The sequence below is a fragment of the Myotis lucifugus genome, unplaced genomic scaffold (assembly GCF_000147115.1).
Source record: "Myotis lucifugus unplaced genomic scaffold, Myoluc2.0 scaffold_2816, whole genome shotgun sequence".
Taxonomy (NCBI): domain Eukaryota; kingdom Metazoa; phylum Chordata; class Mammalia; order Chiroptera; family Vespertilionidae; genus Myotis; species Myotis lucifugus.
In genome coordinates, this window is record NW_005873864.1 from 1 (window position 1) to 19,406 (window position 19,406).

The window sequence follows — 19,406 nt, forward strand, 5'->3', positions numbered from 1 at the left end:
TGTTGATAGCCCACGTACCTTTTTTGTTTGCCATGGCCATAGTATCTCTGTGGCCAAGCCACCAGTTGCTCTCAGGAGGGGAGTTTCCATCTGTTTGCTACTTCTCCTGGCCAGAGGGGATGGCTGGCACACAGCCCAGGTGTAGCTCCAGTGCCCCCCTGGAGGTGGGTTGCTTAGGAGAAATGTTCAACAGCGAGGTGGCACGTTTCTTTTTTGTTTTTCAGTGGTTTTCTTTCTTTTTATTTTTTTAATCCTCACCCAAGGACATTTTTAGAGAGAGAGGAAGTGTGGGAGAGAGAAACATTGATCAATTGCCTCCTAGATGCACTCTGATTGGGGATTGATCCTGCAACCTGGGTATGTTCCCTGACCAGGAATCGAACCCACAACCTTTTGGTGTACTGGATGACACTCCAGCCAACTGAACCACACTGGCTAGGGCTCAGTGGTTACGAATCACTTGGTTTTAAATTGGTTTTCACCTTCTTTTGATGTGAAAGAAGTGTGTACAGCAAAGCACACGCTTCTGTGAATCCTCACAGACCATAACTGTCATCTGCTCCACACTCAGATCAAGTAACAGGACATGCCGCCCCCCAGACCTTCTTGTGTTCCTTCTTGTCACTGCCCCGCCCCCCCGCCCCCAAGGGTAACCATAATCTTGATTTTTAACAGCATCCATTTGTTTTGCCTGGTTTTGAATTTTATGTAAATGGAATCAGACAGTATATACTTTTGGGTCTGGCTGCTCTCCATAGTATGCTTTGTTTTTTAAATATGTTTTTATTGATTTTTTTCTTTGTTTTAGAGACAGAGAGGTTGAGAGAGAGAGAGAGCCCCGCCAGTGTGGCTCAGTGGTGGAGTGTGAACCAGGAGGTCATGGTTGGATTCCCCGTCAGGGCACGTGCCCAGGTTGGGGAGTCAATCTCCAGTGAGGGTCGTGCAGTAGGCAGCTGATCAATGACTCTCTCTCATTGATGTTTCTCTCCCTCTCCCTTCCTCTCTCTCTAAAATCAATAAAAACATATTAAAACATTAAAATTACATAGTATTTTTTCAAATAATTATATCTTAGAGATTCATGCCATTGATTTCTACCTTTTAAATTTCTACCTTTTAAAGTTTATTCTTTTAAATTATACATAACATTGCCTTTCATGGGTGTGGAACAGTTTTTACAAGATGTCTCTTAGGAACTTTGTAAATCTCCATGTGCCATTTTGTTTCACTGTCATGAATTATGACTTTCTGTGAAAGGTGCCCACAAACCTGGCCGCAGATGACAGTCATCTTGTGCTTAAGTCCTTCTGCTAACAGCTGACACTTACTGAACACTCTTTTTCTGAGATAAAACTCACATGACATAAAATTCACCATTGTAACCATTTAAAGTCTACAGTTCAGAGGTTTTTAGTATAGTGACAGTGTTCTGCAGTCACCACCACTCACTGGGGATGTTTTCATCACCCCCAGAAAGAAACCCTATAACCATTAAGCAGTCACTCCCTGTTCTCCTTTCCCCAGGTTGCCCCTGACAACCACTGATCTACTTTTTGTCTCTCTGAATTTACCTATTCTGGACATTTCATATAAATAGGCTCACACAATGTGTGGCCTTTTGTGTCTGGTGTCTCTTACTTAGCGTATTGTTTTCGAGGTTCCTCCATGTTGTAGCATGTGTCAGTGCTTCATTCCTTTTTAGAGCTGAGTAATAATCCATCGTTTGGAGAAACCAGTGGTCGGCAAACCGCGGCTCGCGAGCCACATGTGGCTCTTTGGCCCCTTGAATGTGGCTCTTCCACAAAATACCACGTGCGGGCGCGCACGTACAGTGCGATTGAAACTTCGTGGCCCATGCGCAGAAGTCGGTTTTCGGAAAGGAGATAGACGAAACAAGTATACAAGACGAGTGTGGATGGGAGAGTTGGAAGGGGTCGACCTCAGCGAACGTACCTCAATCAGATTGAGGACATTTTTAGCAAAGGCCAGCTTAGGAGTACCCTAATTAAGTTAATAACAATGTACCTACCTATATAGTTTAAGTTTAAAAACTTTGGCTCTCAAAAGAAATTTCAATCGTTGTACTGTTGATATTTGGCTCTGTTGACTAATGAGTTTGCCGACCACCGGGATAGACCATACAATGTGTATCCATTCATAAGTCTGTGGACATTTGATTTGGGTTCTTTCCATGTCTACACATGGAAATTTTTATGAAAAATTTTTTATTTATGAAAAAGAAGAAAGAACAGAGGAGGAAGTCAGAGAAACACACTCTGGCTGACTGGAAGAAGCAGCGAGCATCCATGTTCTGAGTGGCCTGTGGGGGCCATGTGGCAAGGAATGCGAGGGGCCTCTGGCAACTAAGAGTTGTGTCCTGACTGTCAGCTAGGAAGGGGGACCTCAGTCCTTCAACCACAAGGAAATGAATTCTGCCAATAGCCAGTCCTCTTGAAAGAGGACCCTGAGCCCCAGATGAGAACCACAGACCTAACTAGCACTAGATTTCAGCCCCGTAAAACCCTGAGCTGAGAATCCGGTCATCCTGTGTTGGATTTCTGATCTACAAAAACTGAGATAATAAATGTATGTAGTTTTAAGCTAAGTATGTGGTAATAAAAAGAAGGAAAGGAAAAAAAAATACAAGGGAATCTATGTGTGTGCAAAGTAAAAGTAGTTAAAAGACTCATTCATTTAAAATACAAAATATATCCATCCTACTAAATGTGGGGTCTGGTGCTTTATGTTGTGGGAGAGGTAACGATATTGCATTTTTACCTGAAGGGGAGTTGAGAAGGAGTGTTAGTTTATAGTCAGAAAGCTGGGCCCACATTTCTTTGCCAGTCATAGTTCTGTGACATGTGAGCTGTTTATTTAAACCGAGCCTCAGTTTCCCCATCTGAAGAACTGGGATAGTAACAGACCCTTGTGAGGATTCAGTGATGCCTGGCCCAGGAAGAGCTTCGTCAACTGTGATAGGCAGAATAATGGCCCCTGAAAAGATGCCCCATCCTAACCCCCAGAACCCGTGAATATGTCAGTTTACATGGCAAAAGGGACCTGGCAGATATGATGAAGTTAAGGATCTTGAGATGGTGCGATTAACCTGGATTATTGGGGGGAGGGGAGGAGAGGACACTATAACCACAAGGATCCTTATGAGGGAGAGAGGGAGGCAGCAGAACCAGAGTCGCAGGAGATGTGGTGATGGGAGCAAAGGCTGGAGTGATGCCATGGCTGGCTTTGAAGCTGGAGGGAGGGGCTACAAGCCACGGAGGCAGGTGGCCTCTAGGAGCAAGGCAAGGAAGTGCTTCTCCCCCAAAGTCTCCCGAAGAAACGGCCCTGCGGACACCGTGATCTTACTCAGACCAAATTTCAGACTACGCACCTCCAGCTCTGTGAGCTGTGTTGTTTTTAGCGAGGAAGTTTGTGGTACTTTGTTACAGCAGCAGCAGGAAACGAATATACTACGCACCTGGCACTCAGCGAGAATCCAGAAATGTTAGCCATGGTGATTCTTTTGTGACAGATGAGAACACTGAGGCAAGCGACTCACCAAAGCTACTTGGTCGGGGAGAGTAGAGTCAGAATTACAACTCGGGGCATTTGTTTCTTCAGCAAATGGTCACTGGGAACTTCCTGTCCATCTGTTCACTCATCCATCAGGAATGTACTGAGGCCTCTTGTGATGATAGGATCAGCTGACATTTATGGGACGCTTGCACTGTGGCAGGCACTATTCCAGGGGCTTCATGTGTATTCCTCATTTGAATCTTCACAACTGTATGAGGTAGACGTTGTTACTGTCCCCATATTATAGGTTAGGAAACTAAGGCCCAAGGGGTGACATGAAGCCATTTGCTCCAGGATCACACGGCGGTAACTAAGCAGAGCTGGGACGGATCAGACATTGTTCTTGGCATTGGGGACACAGTGGGGAATGAGTCATATTGCCCCTGTCCTCATGGAGCTTAAAAGACAGATGTTAGACAAATACAAATAAAAAATGTAACTATATAATATCAAGTGGTGATAATGAAGAAAAATAAAGCAGGGACAGGGGCTAGAGAAGCACCTGGTAGGAGGTGGGGAGGCTACTTTGGTTGGGCTGAAGCAACATCTGAGCAGACCTGAAGGATGGAAGGCGCCAGCCACAGGAAGGTTTGGGGAGGAGTAGACTAGGCAGGGGGATGACAGGTGGAAAGGCCCTGCGGTGGAAAGGAGCCAGCCTGTTCTCAGGACAGAAGGAAGGCAGCATGGCTGGAGGAGAGCCACCACGTGTGGCAGGAGGCCAAGAAGTCAGGCTGGGACTTGTGTGCCTGGGCAGCACCACACCCGCGCAGGGCTCTGAGCTGAGGGCAGCAGTGGAGGCGGGCGGAGTCATCAGGAGGCCAGCATGGCTCAACCTTGGGAAGGCCTCTCCCTCATCACTTCCTCTCTCTTCAGCATGCTCACCTGGTGGGGAAGGAGCCCTAACCAGCTCTAGCGAGCCTGCACGGTCTCTGGTCCCAGCTCTGCCGCTCACCAGCTGTGTGACCTTAGGGAGTTACATAACCACTTCCTTCCTCCATTTGCTCATGTATAAAATGAAGATAATTATAGCCCTGCCTTGCAAAGCCGTTGTGAGGAGAGAAGATGCATGCATTATGTGCCTGGCACATCGTGGGCCCTTAGATGTTCACAGCAACTGTTGTTATGGTTGTTAGTATCTGTGTCATCCAGCTCGCTTCAGAAGGAGGGTTATTATAATAACAATGAGGACCCTCCCTTTAACATGTGAGTTCGCTGCCTCTCAGAGAGGTTGTATGTCACCCAGGGTTGCACTCTTAGAAATGACAGGGCTGGATTTGAACCCAGGCTTGACTCATCCCAAGTCCAGGCTCCTTCGTTCCATGTTGGATGCTCCTGTGTGTAGCCCTGTGCAGGTGATGTCTGTGTGAACTCCTGACTGGGAGGTGACAGGGCAGATTGGAGCATCAGATAATCTGAGCAGTGGGGGTAGATGATCTGAGCGGTGGTGGACTAGGTACCTTTGAAGGTTGGAATAACTTGTCATTCTATATGTGTGGTTTTTAAAAATTATCATTGAGTTCAGAGCGAGGAAGGGAGAGGAAGAGAGGGATAGAAAAATCAATGATGAGAGAGAACCATTGATTGGCTGCCTCTTGCACACCCCCCACTAGGGATTGAGCCTGCAATCCGGGCCCTGACTGGGAATTGAACCGGTTCATGGGTCAGTGCTCAACCACTGAGCCACACCAACGGGCTGACTTGTCATTCTAGGATCCAAATACAGGAGTCTTAAACTAGAAAGCAGGAGACTTGCCTCAGCTGTTCCCAACTGCCTTCCACCCCCACCTGGCTTTCTGCATCCTTAAATGTCAGAAGGGGATGGCAGGTCCTACAGGTAGCTCTTTCCTTCTTTTGACAAATAATTATTGAGCATCCTCTATAATAAAAGGCTAATATGCAAATGGACCCAATGGTGGAACGACCGGTCGCTATGACATGCACTGACCACCAGGGGGCAGACGCTCAACACAGGAGCTGCTGCCTGGTGGTCAGTGTGCTCCCATAGGGGGAGCGTCCCTCAGCCAGAAGCTGGGCTCATGGCCGGCTCCACAGCAGCGCTAAGGATGTCTGACGGATGGCTTAGGCCCACTCCCCATGGGCCTAAGCTGTCCGTCAGACATCCCCCAAGGGCTCCTGGACTTCGAGAGGGCTCAGGCTGGGCTGAAGACACCCCCCCCCCAGTTGACTAATAATGCCTCCTGACTGACAGTGGTAGAGTGCCTATTACATACGGGCCCTGTGGCCATAGTATTTACGTGCATAGATATGGTTATCATCCCCATTTTACAGATGAGGAAACTGAGGCTCCACGAGGTTAGAGGCCATATAGCTAGTGTTTGGCAGAGCTGGGTTTTGAACCCAGGAAGCAGTGGTGAGAAAACCAGGACAGGGCCCTACCCTCAGGGAACTTCCCCAGAAGCCTTTGTGATTGGGGGTGGAAACTCTGGCAAGTGCTGCCAAGGAGAGCAGATTATAAGCTGGTCTGGCAGAGTCTGGAGAGTCCAGAGGAGCTGGGGAAGAGGGTGTGGGGGTTTATGCATTCAGTGAATTTATTTTTTTTTAAGACAGTTCTTTTTGTGTTTTTACTTTTAAAAAAAATATATTTTATTGATTTTTTTACAGAGAGGAAGGGAGAGGGATAGAGAGTTAGAAATATCCATGAGAGAGAGACATTGATCAGCTGCCTCCTGCACACCCTCTACTGGAAATGTGCCCACAACCAAGGTACATGCCCTTGACCGGAATCAAACTTGGGTCCCTAGGGTCCGAAGGCTGACGCTCTATCCACTGAGTCAAACCGGTTAGGGCCAGTGAATATTTTTTGAGCTCTGAATGCCACATGCTGGGCACAAGGTGGCACCACTCAATATTGGCCACCTACGTGTCCCAGAGTTGACATTGCAAGGAGATGTGGTGGCTCATAGGAAGGTCATCCCACTCCCAGGGTCCTACAGTGAGCCCTGGGGCAGGGCAGGCACTAACAGTGGGCTTTCCCTCTCTTGCAGTTAGAGAAGGAGGAGCAGATACACAGTGTGGACATCGGGAACGATGGCTCGGCCTTTGTGGAGGTGCTGGTGGGCAGCTCGGCTGGAGGGGCCGGGGAGCAAGACTATGAGGTAAGCAGGGACTTGCGATGGGCCCCAGGCTGATCCCTGCCCCAGATGCCCCATCACGGCTTCCCGTGGGTGCCAGACTAGAGTGGACATGAGTCACCCTGACCACTGCCCTCCGGAGGAGCCCGGTGTACAGAGGAGACAGGTGATAGACAGTGCAGAGCAGGGAAGAGACCCAGTTGCATTGTGGTGGCATAAACAACCAGAGGCACGTGTTTGTTCTGAGATTCCGTCACTGCTGGAGAGCAAAACCGCTTTACCCAGCCCCAGGGGCTCTCACAGATGTCCCTGCCAATTGAGATTTCGAATTGTGTGGGTTGCCTCTGTTAGTCACTTGATTTGTAACAGATGTTTCCAAGAAGGAATGCCTTTTGCTCTATTACGAATATTTTTAAAAGTTGGCACAATCCTTTTATTTTTCTGGTTGAATTAATTAGAGCTGGATCGATGAGATCATAGTTAGCCAGCTAATCAACAAAATGTTTTTGGGTAAAAATAGACCTGCCGTGACAAAGAGCGTTTATAATTTTAAGTGAACAAACCAGTTTTCTACAAGACGTGTTTTTTTTCTTGCAGTGAGAAATTTTTTGTTTTTGTTTTTTAAGAATGGTTGATTGATTTTTAGAGAGAGAAAGGAAGGGAGAGGGAGGGAGAGGAAAAGAGAAACATCTATTTGAGAGTGCAACATGGAGCAGCATCAATAGGCTGCCTCATTCAGGCCCCCTACCAGGGATGGAGCCGAAACCCGGGCATGTGCCCTGACTGGAAATGGAACTGGCAGCTTCCTTTTGCACAGGATGCCCAACCAACTGAGCCACACTGGCCAGGGCAGAAATTGTTTTTAATTGTGGTATATTTTGCATACCATAAAATACACAGATCTTACTGTAGAGGTCAAGAGGTCAATGAGTCTTTGACAAATGTATGCACCTGTGCAACTATCTCCCAAATCAAGACACAGAGCACTGCCAGCGTCACTGAAAGTTCCCTGTGTCCCTTTAATAGTCACTCCTCCCTCCCCACCATGCCCTTCTTCCCCCCACCCCCCAGCTCAGGCAACCTCTGACTTCCTTTCTGTCAGTATAGATTAGTTTTGCCTGTCCTAGAATTTCATATAAATGGAATCTCACAGTGAGTAATTTTTTTGTGGGTGGCTCTTTCACTCACCATATGGTTTTTGGAGATTTTCCCATATTGTGACTATGTCAATGGTCTGTTCCACTTTATTGCTGAGTCCTATTCCACTGTAAGCATAGACCACGATTGTTTTCCATCCTTTTGTTGGTATCTCCGGCCACTTTTTGACTATTGTGAATAACGCTGCTGGATCATTTTTGTACAAGCCTCTTTTGGAGATTTGTTTTGGTTAAATACCTAGGAGTGGCATTGCAAGGTCTTAGAATAAATATAAGTTTTAACCTTATTAGAAATTGAGTTTTCCACAGTGGTTGTATCATTTTATATTCCCTTCAGCAGTATATGAGAATTCTAGTTGCTTCACACCCTTACCCATTCTTGATACTGCCAGTCTTTTTAATTTTCCAAATTTCAGCCATTCAGATAGCATGTAGTGGTATTTTATTGTGGCTTTCATGTGCATTTTCCCAACCATTTATGGCATGTAATAAGTACCTTTCATGTACTTATTAGTCATTCATTTATCTTATTTTTTTATTAGGTTGTTTGTCTTTTTGTCATGGGCATTAACTCTGTATTTTTTTCAGTCTCCTTTTTCAGATATATATGTTGCAGATTTTCCCCCAAGTCTGTGACTTGCCTTTTCATTACAGTGCCTCTGATGAAGTCCAATCTATCCAGGGTTTTTGTTTGTTTTTTAATACTTAGTACCTTTTGTGTCCTATAAGAGATATTTTCCTGTCACAAAGTAATGACGATGGTGCCTGTATTAGTTTTCTATTGCTGCTGTAACAAACTGTCACAAACTCAGTGGTTTAAAACAACACACATTTATGATCATACAGTTCTGGAGGTAGTTGTCTAATATCCAAGGAGATGGCAGGGCTGCATTCTTTCTGGAGGCTCCAGGGGAGAATCCATTTTCCTTCCTGTCCCAGCTTCTAGAGGCTGCCTGCATTTCTTGGCTTGTGGCCCCTTCCACCAGCTTCTAAGCCAACAGTCGCCAACCTTTTGGACCTCATGGACCACGGTTGGCGACCACTGTAAGCCAGCAATCACGTCACTCTAACATCTTCTTCATCTCTTCTCTGACTGATTCTCTTGCCTCCATCTTTCTTATAAAGACACTGGACCCACCTGGATAACCCAGGTAATCTCCCTGTTTCAAGATCCTTCATTGCATCTACAAAGTCTATTTTGCCATATTCACAGGTTCCAGGGATTAGACTGTGGGAAGTTTTGCAGGGGAGGGAGGGGAGAGGGATGGGGCGGGGAGGAGATAGATATTATTCTGCTTTCCACCATCTCCTTCGTTTTCTTCTAGAAGCTTTGTATTTTTAGGTTTTACACTTAGATTTTTGATCCATTGCAAATGAATTTTTGTATATTGTGTGAAGTAGGGGATGACGTGCATTTTTCATGTTTGTTGAAAATTATTTATTTATTTACTTACTTACTTTTAAATCCTTTTTTTAAAAGAGACTTTCCACCTGGCTAGCATGTCTCAGTGGTTGAGCATTGACCTTTGAACCAAGAGGTCATGGTTTGATTCCTGGTCAGGGCACATGTTGGGGTTGCAGGCTTAATCCCCAGTGGGGGGCATGTAGGAGGCAGCCAGTCAATGATTCTGTCTCATCATTAATGTTTCTATTTCTCTCTACCTCTCTTCTTCTCTGAAATCAATAAAAATATATTTTTTAAAAAAGAGAGAGACTTCCCTTTTCCCATTGAATTGTTTTGGCTCTTTTTAAAAATATATATATATATTTTTTTTTTATTGATTTCAGAGAGGAAGGGAGAGGGAGAGATAGAAACATCAATGATGAGAGAGAATCATTGATCGGCTGCCTCCTGCATGCCCCCTACTGGGGATTGAGCCCATAACCTGGCCATGTGCCCTTGGCCAGAATTGAATCTGCCCGTTAGTCACTTAGTACCCCTCTAGGTTATCAGATCAGCGGTCAAGGTATTCTGTACTGTTTGCAAGTAACCTTTATTTTACTTAATAATGGGCCTAAAGCCATTCACATAACTTTTGCTGTGTTAAGTATATTACTATAGTTAGTATACAGGATGGAGCAAAAGTAGGTTTACAATTGTTTATTTGGAAAATAATACAATAATAAATAATAATAAACTATTTTGTGAACTCACAACTGTAAACCTACTTTTGCCCCACCCTTTATTGTTATAATTGTTTTATTTTATTAGTAGTTATTGTTATTCTCTTATTGTGCCTAATTTACAAATTAAACTTTATCATAGCTTTTTTTTTTTTTTAATATATTTTATTGATTTTTTACAGAGAGGAAGGCAGAGAGATAGAGAGTTAGAAACATCGATGAGAGAGAAACATCGATCAGCCGCCTCCTGCACACTCCCCTACTGGAAATGTGCCCGCAACCCAGGTACATGCCCTTGACCGGAATCGAACCTGGGACCCTTTAGTCCGCAGGCCGACGCTCTATCCACTGAGCCAAACTGGTTTTGGCATATCATAGCTTTGTATGCATAGAAATAATTTCATATATAGCGTTTGGTGCTATCCAAGGTTTCAGGCATCCACTAGGGGCTTGGAGTGTTTTCCCCATGCATAAGAGGCACTACTGTACATATTTATTTTATACATATTTTTTACTTAACTGAAAGTAAGTTGCATACATGATGTTCCTTTATCCTTTATCCCACTCCAGTGGCTATTTCCTAAAAACAAAGACATTTTCTAACTTAATGTCAGTACAGTTATGAAGATTAGGAAATTATCATTGATATCGTATTCTATCATCTGATCTCAGACATTATTCAGATTTCCTTCATTGTCCCAATAGTGATCTTTATAGCAAAAGCAAATTCAAAGTACAGTATAGGAAACATAGTTAATGATATTCTAATAACTGCACATGGTGCCAGGTGGATACTAGAAATATCAGGGGGAACACTTTGTAAAGTACATAATTGTCTAACCCGTATGCTGTACTCCTGAAACTAATATAAAATAAATTGAATGTAAACTGTAAGTGAAATAGTTAAAATATAATAATAAAATTAAAAAAAGAAAATTCAGAATCATGCATTGCATGGACTTTCACATCTCCTTTGTTTCCTTTCATTGGGAACAGTTCCTGCAACTTTGTATTTCATGCCATTGGCATTTTTTTAAACTACATTTTTATTGATTTCAGAGAGGAAGGGAGAAGGAGAGAGAGATAGAAACATCAATGATGAGAGAGAATCATTGATTGGCTGCCTCCTGCACGCCCCCACTGGAGATTGAGCCCAGGAATTGACCCTGACATCCTGGTTCATAGGTCGACGCTCAACCACTGAGCCGTGCCAGCCAGGCGCCACTGACATTTTTGAGGAATGGCGGTCAGGGGATTTTGTAAAACACCACTCATTGTACAAAAGGTCTGATGTTCCCTCATGATTAAATTAGATTATACACTTTGGGTCAGAATACCACAAAAATGATGTATTCTTCTCAGTGCATCAGATTGTGAGGTACGTGCTACTTGCTTCATTACTGATGATGTTAACTGATCATTTGGTTAAGGTTGTATCATGTGAAGAAATACTTTGAGACTATATAAATATCTTGTTACTCCTCAGATTGTACTTACTAGTTTTAACATCTATTATTGATTCTTGCCTAAGTTATTGATGCTGTTTTAATGATATTTTTAAAAGTTTCCATTTGTTGATAGCGTAATAAAAATGCAATTGATTTTGTATACTGACCTTGTATCTTGTGCCTTTGATAAATTCACTGTTAATTCTTACAGGAGAATCCCTTGGGATTTGTGTAGATCCCTTGGGGTTTTCTACATAGTCATATTGTCTGTGAATAAAAAGTTTTCCTCCTTTCCATTCTTCATGCTTTTCTTTTTCCCTTCTTCTCATTTTATCACACTGACTAGTATATCTCTAATATAGTGTTGAATAGAAGAGCTGAGAGTGGGCATCCTGGTCTTGATCCTGATCTTAGGGGGAAAGTGTTGAGTCTGACCATTAAATGTGATGTCAGCTGTAGATTTGTTTATAAATGTCCTTTGTTAGGTTGAGGACATTTGTTTCTAAACCTACTTTGTTTAGAGGTATTTTTTATGAATGTGTGTTGAATTTTATCAAGTGCCTTTTCTATTCTATAAGGTAGATTTTAATAAATCATATTTTTCTTTAACAAACATTCTCAAGATTATATAAGATGTAAAAAGATAAACTGAGGCACATTACATTTTGAAGAGTTTATTTGAGCTAATGATTTTAATCGGGCAGCTGAAAATGACTAGAGGTGCTCTATGGGCTAGGGTAGAGAAACACAGAAGCAAAGAAATTATTTAATGGCTGTAGCTTAAACAGTTGTCTTATTTAGGAAAATCTAGTTATTTTGGCTGTATGGTAGTTGTTCTTGAGTTGAATTTTCTCAGATTAAAAAAATTTCAATTGGCTGTCTTTATTAGTTCTTGCATTTCATTTTCTGAGATTTGAGTGCATTGACCCTGGCTTAGAATTTTAGGTTGTTTACATAAGCTCCCTAAGGCACTGAAGTCACCTAGTCTAGTGGTCTCTTTAACTATTTTAACAAAGTTAACAGTCCTTGGGACTATTAAAAAAAAAGTTCTGCCTGGCCGGTGTGGCTCAGTGGTTGAGTGTCGACCTATGAACCAGGAGACCATAGTTCTATTCCCAGTCAGGGCACATGCCCAGGTTTCGGGCTCAATCCCCAGTGGGGGGCGTGCAGGAGAAAGTCGATTGATGTCTCTCATCATTGATGTTTCTCAACATTTATGTTTCTATCTCTTCCTCTTCCTTCCTCTCTGAAATCAATAAAAATACATTTTTTATAAGTTCTTTGTTCTTTTTGGCAAACAGATTTAGATCAGAATTCTACTTTATAATGATGAAAACAGAATAAGTGTATTTTTAGCTAAAAGTTTTCATATCTGTTAGCTGAATGTTTATTATTCACCTTCTTATCTGTCTAGCAAGATGGAATCGCTGCCTCAGGGCTTTTTTAAAAAATTGATTTTAGAGAGAAACATCACCATTCGACTGTCTCCTGCACGCCCCCTACTGGGGATCAATCCCGCAACCCTGGCATGTGCCCTGACCAGGAATCGATTGGATGACCTGGTGCATAGGACCATGCTCAACCACTGAGGCACACCGGCCAGGCACTCAAAGTTTTATCTTTTAACGAATATACTTTGCCAAGACTGGGGCTAATAATGTTGGCTTCTACCAAGAGACTAGATAGGGCTAGAAAGGCCAAGAAAGTAAAGGAAAAGGGGCAGAGCAGGGCTAGTCAACGTTGAGGTCACCTCAGTAAATCCTCACTTAACCTGGTCAGTAGATTCTGTGACTATAAGCGAAAGGAAGTGACATTGTAACAAAACCAGTTTTACCACAGGCTAGTTGATATCCAAGAGAGTTTTCTGAGATTTGAGTGCATTGGCCCTGGCAACTCATCAACATGCTAATGAAACAATGTTATTCGAGGACCTGCTGTACAAGTCAAGTGTAAGGCACACGTTGTAATAGGTAATACCATTTTCTACAAAATCAACATATTCTTTTATTTTGTAATCCTCACCGGAGGATATTTTTTCCATTGATTTTCAGAGTGGAAGGGAGGGAGAGAGACAGAGAGAGAAACATCTATTGGTTGCCTCCCACTTGCGCCCGTGGATGGAGCCTGCAACGAGGTACGTGCCGTGCGCTTAAACGGAATTGAACCTGGGACCCTTCAGTCCGTGGGCGACGCGTTCCCCACCGAGCCAAACCAGCCAGGACAACATATTCTTTTTTCCCCCCTTCAAATTCTACAAAGGCTTACACATCTCCAAAAGATGTGTAAGCATTTGAGGCTAACACATCCAGAGAGTAAAGGCTTAATCCTGGAACCTTAAAGATAGTGTTGGGTAATAAAGCAGCCGGATAACTAGAGTGGTTTTCTCTTTACAAGGAATGGGAGGAGAGTATATTCAGAGGAAATCTACCTCCTGGTATGGGAAGCAGCCACCAACCACAGTTTGAGTTGCCCCTTAATTTTAGTCACTAGATGATAAATTCAGCTCCTCTATCAGCTCAAAATCAGGCCTTTTTAAACAATTATAGTCAAGACTTCTGTAGAATTTTCTTTGTCTTTGTCGTTCCCTTTTCATAATCAGAGTTGAGCACAAAAAGACATCTAGTCGTAGCCTATGTTTTTCTTAGCAAAAGGCTTTTGTTTTCTAATTTCACAGCTTGTCAGTTAGAAAGAGACTAAGTAACTGAATAGACCACCCTAAAATTAGCTCACTGCATGAGACTGTTTACTGTTTCCTCAGGAGGGAAGGCTAGCATTAGGCTGACCCAGAGTTGATCTGGAAGCTTAACAGAGTGAGAGTGAGAGTGCTAGGTTGGCACTTCTTGGTTCTTTTGGACTTGCCCTCGCGATTGCGATATGATTGCTGCTGCTCCATCCATCACCTCGTAGCATCCAAAGCAGGAATTGGAGAAAGTGGGATGGCAGACGTTCAGTGGCTCTCTTCCATCCTCTGTTTCTCTCTCATGAGGAAGGAAAAAGCTTTCTCAGAAGCCCCCACACGACCTCCCTCTTAATATCACGTTGGCCAGAAGTGGGTCATGTGTACATCCTTGGACCAGCCATCGGCAGAGGGAATTTGATTGCTTTGACCAATCACGGTTCATCCCTTAGTGTTGGGTGTGAACGCTCTGATTCTTTTTCAAAATTGCCTGGTCAGTTTTTAAAAAAAATATTTTTATTGATTTCAGAGAGGAAGGGAGAGGGAGAGATAGAAACATCAATGATGAGAGAGAATCATTGATTGGCTGTCTCCTGCACACTCCCCACTGGGGATCAAGCCTGCAACCCAGGCATGTGCCCTTGACCGGAATCAAACCTGCGACCCTTCAGTCCGCAGGCCAATGCTCCATCCACTGAGCCAAGCCGGCTAGGGCTGCCTGGCCAGTTTTGATTATTATTTGTTCCTTCATCATTCTGTCTATTTATTTCTTTAAACTATTAAAAATGCTTTTATATTGTCTGTTTGATATTTTCAATATATGCAGCCTTTGTGGGTCTGTTCTGCATCTTGTGGTTCCTGCTGATCCTAAGTCATGGCAGCTTGTTTCCTCATGCCTGTGTGTGTGTGTGTGTGTGTGTGTGTGTGTTCTGTTCTTTGGGAATGTAGCTATGGGAGATCTTGGAGGACTGGGTTTGAAGTACGTTTCTCCAAAGAGTATTTGCCCTGGTGTCAGGTGACACTGTGTACCCGGGACCACTTAAAATGTTCGGCTTGTGTTTTTCCATGCAGATGGCTAGTGTGGGTTTTTGCTCCAAATCCTTGAGAGTACAAGCTCATGGTTAGGAGTTGTCCAGAGAAAAATTTTCATCTTTTCTCTGCTGTCCTCCAGAGCGAAGGCTCCCTCTCTCTCCATAGGCACATTTCCCCTGACCTACTCATGGAGGAGGAGCCCAGCTCTATGTGGTTTGATGGCGGTCTCTGAGATACTGTTTTTCCTTGCTTGGAGCGCAGGCTTGGTCTTCTATTCCCTGCTGCCACCTCCCCCTTCCCCCCAAGGGCCCTTTAAAATCAAGCTCTGTGTGCCACCCAGGGTCAGCACTAGGACAAAGACCACATCAGTGCCACCCACTGATCAGTCAGGGTCCTACCAGGAGACTGAAACCACACCAGTTATTTTAACAGAGAGAATTAGTAACTGATGAGGCAAGAAGACTAAGGAATGATGAAGAAGCAAGTGCAGGGAGCTGCTGCTGCCTTTTGCTCCCCTAGGGTTGGGGAACAAAAGGAAAAGGTAGGAATGATTGAAACATGTTGGAGGTTGGGTTCCATAGAGCTGAAACTCAGACCTGGGAGGGGCTGGATGAGGCGGGTTCTGCAAGTGCTAGGAAGGGGGCAATGGGCCTTTTTTTCCCCCTCGGGAAGGAGACCTCCAACCCCAAATTTTTTTTTTTTTGAGCACGGGGGGGGGGGGGGGGGTGGGTGTGTGGGGCCGCGATGCTCACAGGATCTTCAAGGAGCAGATCCTCCTCCCTCCTCCAGTCTTGCAGCCTGTCTCTAGCTCCCCCTGCTGCACAGCTCTCTCATTTCTGGCCTCTGATAACTCTGCTCGCCTTTCCACTGACCCAGCCTTGCATTTCCAAAAGGTGCTTGAATGCTGTGCCAGTCATCGTGAATCTTCTCTGCTGGGAGGGTTCGTTCCTTAGGTCGCGCGGCCCCGCCATATGGCCAGATATGGAAGGCTCTGTGCAAGAATTTAAGAGGGATCATTCAGATCTGTACACAGAAGGCTTCCTCTGGGACCTGTGTCAGGGAAGGACTGACCGGAGGCCCAGAAACAAGAGAAGAGTCTAGAGACCTTGAGGCAGGTCAGGGCATGAGCTGGATCTGGTGACTCCCTAGCTTTTTCTCAGGCCCCCTGCCCTCTTCCCAGCCCCTAGGATGCATCATTTAAAGGAGCCAGCCTCATTTATTGTGCCCTCTCCCAGGTCCTTCTGGTCACCTCGTCTTTCATGTCCCCTTCTGAGAGCCGAAGTGGCTCCAACCCCAACCGTGTTCGCCTTTTTGGGCCTGAGAAGTTGGTCCGGGGAGCAGCTGAGAAGCGCTGGGACCGAGTCAAAATTGTTTGCAGCCAGCCCTATAGCAAGGTACCTAGGGTGGGAGCGGGGAGTGCAGGGTCCTTGGTCGTGGGTGAGGAGAGAGCAGAGGGGCCAGTATAGAGTCACAGTGGGCTGGGAGGACTGGACAGCTGGTATCCCCATGGGACCATGAGGAGGGCTTCCCTGAAATGGGTTTGAGTTCCCCCTCATATGAGGCTTTGTTTCTTGGACGATGTCTTGGACAGTGAACTGTAGGACCTCAGAGGGGAACTGGGGGAGGGGACAGCTGACTTGTTGGAGAGGTGGTCTAGGAGTTAACATCAAGAGAGTGAAGTCAGACACTGGGTTTAAGATTGGCTACACCACTTCTTACTGTGTGACTCTGGGCAAGTGACTTAATCTTTCTGGTCTCAGTTTCCTGATCCTTATGGGTTGCTGTGAGTTAGGATGCTAAGCTGTGATCACAAGACCCACGTGGTAATGACACCACACAGTAGAGGTATCCTTACCCGGGGAACTGTCCTGGGGGGTGTCTGACTGGTCATCCAGGGACCCAGGTTCCTCCCATCTTGTGGCTCTGCATCCAGCTGGCAGAGGGGGAAAGAGCCTGGAGCACTTCTCTATTCCCGAAGTGACACGCAGCACTCCCTCCATTCCACTTGCCCATTGCTTATGCGGCTAACGGGACTAATGCATGTAAAAGGGCTCAGAGCTGTGCTGACCCAGAGTTAGGGCTCCGTAACAGCTGGATATTATTATTGTCCACAGTATCATACAGACATCTCCCTAGACGAGGCAAGAGCCAGAGAGAGGGTTCCCTAAGTTAAAGGGGCTTGGGGCCAGGCTTCAGTCCTTGGCCAGATTCCCTGATTCCAACCCCTTCTTTCCCAGGACTCCCCCTATGGCCTGAGTTTTGTGCGGTTTCACAGCCCTCCAGACAAAGATGAGGTAGAGGCTTCACCCCAGGTAAGCTTAACCCACCACCCCCAGAGCCTTCTCCCTCTCTCTTCTCCCCCACCTGCCAACAGTCCACACCCACTGCACTGACCTTCTGGGACCTTAGAAGGTGACCAAGCTTGGCCAATTCCGTGTAAAGGAGGAGGATGAGGGTGCCAGCTCCCTGAGACCAGGGGCCCTCTTCTTCAGCCGGATCAATAAGACATCCACTGGTGAGTGTGGAAAATCTGAGGCCTGAGTGAATTCAGGGTTGGGACCTAGACTCCTGGGTCTGAGGAGGCTGGGGGCCTGGCCTCCTGGGTCCAAGGGGGAGGGGCCTGGGGGCCTGGCCTCCTGGGTCCGAGGGTAAGGGGACTGGGGGCCTGGCCTCCTGGGTCTCTGCTGGGAACACCCCTCTGTCGCATGGATAGGAACTGAAAGGGCCCAAAGAGCCCAGCCTTATCCTGGTTCCACTCTCTCCCTCTGTAGCCACAACCAGTGACCCAGCGGGACCCAGCTATGCAGCTGCCCACACTGCAGGCCTCAAGTGCCACCTCCTCAACCTCTCCAGCCTCCAGGGCAGTAGGCAGCACCTCCAAGGTGAGATCATCAGGCCTGGCGGGTGGAGGAGGAGGAGAGAAGCTAGAGGCCTCATTTCATCTCACCCCGCTTAGCCTCAGGAGTCCCCCAAAGGGAAGAGGAAGTTGGATTTGAATCAAGAAGAAAGGAAGACCCCCAGCAAACCGTCAGCCCAGCCCTCACCACCTGCCCGCAAGAGACCCAAATGTGAGCAAACTGGATTCCTTGTTCCCACAGGGGCCTGGGTTCCTGTGTCGTAGGGGTGAGCGGACTGGGGCTGGGACTCTGGAGCTGAGGGAGGAAGGGCGAGGGGTTTAGTCCCGGCAGTGCTAACTGAACCTGCTCTTTGGCTTCCACAGTGTCCGCACCCATCTCTACCCCTGCCACTGCCTCAGTCCCTGCCCCAGCACGGGGGGCAGTGCCAGGGAAGCCCCGAGGAGAAGGCACGGAGCACAGGGCACCCCGAGCTGGCCCGCAGGAGATGGGGAAGATCCTTAAGGGCGTGGTGGTGGTGCTGAGTGGCTTCCAGAACCCCTTCCGCTCGGAGCTCCGGGACAAGGCCCTAGAGCTCGGGGCCAAGTATCGGCCAGACTGGACCCCAGACAGCACCCACCTCATGTAGGCCTGTGACCTCCTCCTTCCCACCTTCCTGCTACCTCTCCTCCGCCTCTGTCTCCATCCTGCTTTCTCTCTCTCTCTGCCTGTGTGTGTCTTTGTCTCCGTCTCTTCAGTTCTCTGTATGGATCCTCTGCCTCCTTTTCTCTGATTTGTACATCTTTCCTTCCGTCTCCCTGTTTCTCCCATATCTGTTTCTTTTTCTCTCTTACTCGTCTCTTCTCCCTCTCTCTGTCCTCCTTGTCTCCCTCTTCTCTTTTATCCCTCAGATCACACCTGACTGACACCCCATTCTGCTCCCCACAGCTGTGCCTTTGCCAACACCCCTAAGTACAGCCAGGTCCTAGGCCTCGGAGGTCGCATTGTGCGTAAAGAGTGGGTGCTGGACTGTCATCGCATGCGGCAGCGGCTGCCCTCCCGGAGGTGAGGCCTCCCTGCACACCTGTGTATACGCCTGTATATACACATACACATGCCTGCCCTACTCCTCATCCCTGGGCTGGGCAACGCTAGGGATCTGGAGAGAAATCAGACTGGAGCCTGCTAGTGGAGAACACCCGTTGGCCCGGACCAGAGTGAGCTGACTTCTGAGAGAAGGAGGCATGGGCTAGGAGTCGTGGAGAGGGAGAGAGGGCTTGCCTGGGGGGCTCACGCGGGCTCTGTGAAGTCTGCTTAGCGGAGAAGGAAAGGACATTGCAGGCTAGAGAAACAGCGTGTGCCAAGACTTAGGGGTGGAGAACAGTGTTGGGGCTTGTTTAGATGAATTTATTTTACATTTATTTAATTTTTAAATTTATTTATCTTTATTGTTGAGGGTAGATTCATTT

The 19,406-nt window shown here is 46.2% G+C and overlaps 1 protein-coding gene across 1 annotated transcript; it reads left to right on the forward strand.

The window, feature by feature from the left end:
• Nucleotides 1-6,557: 6,557 nt before the first annotated feature.
• On the forward strand, nucleotides 6,558-19,367 carry LOC102427523 (DNA repair protein XRCC1-like; the record flags this gene model as incomplete). Its single annotated transcript, XM_014450599.2, is given in 9 exon segments — nucleotides 6,558-6,689; nucleotides 16,339-16,497; nucleotides 17,341-17,415; nucleotides 17,513-17,618; nucleotides 17,875-17,915; nucleotides 17,917-17,985; nucleotides 18,060-18,171; nucleotides 18,324-18,582; nucleotides 18,886-19,367. Coding segments are annotated over 9 exon segments (1,074 nt in total), but the record flags the coding sequence as incomplete, so codon positions are not given.
• Nucleotides 19,368-19,406: the final 39 nt, after the last annotated feature.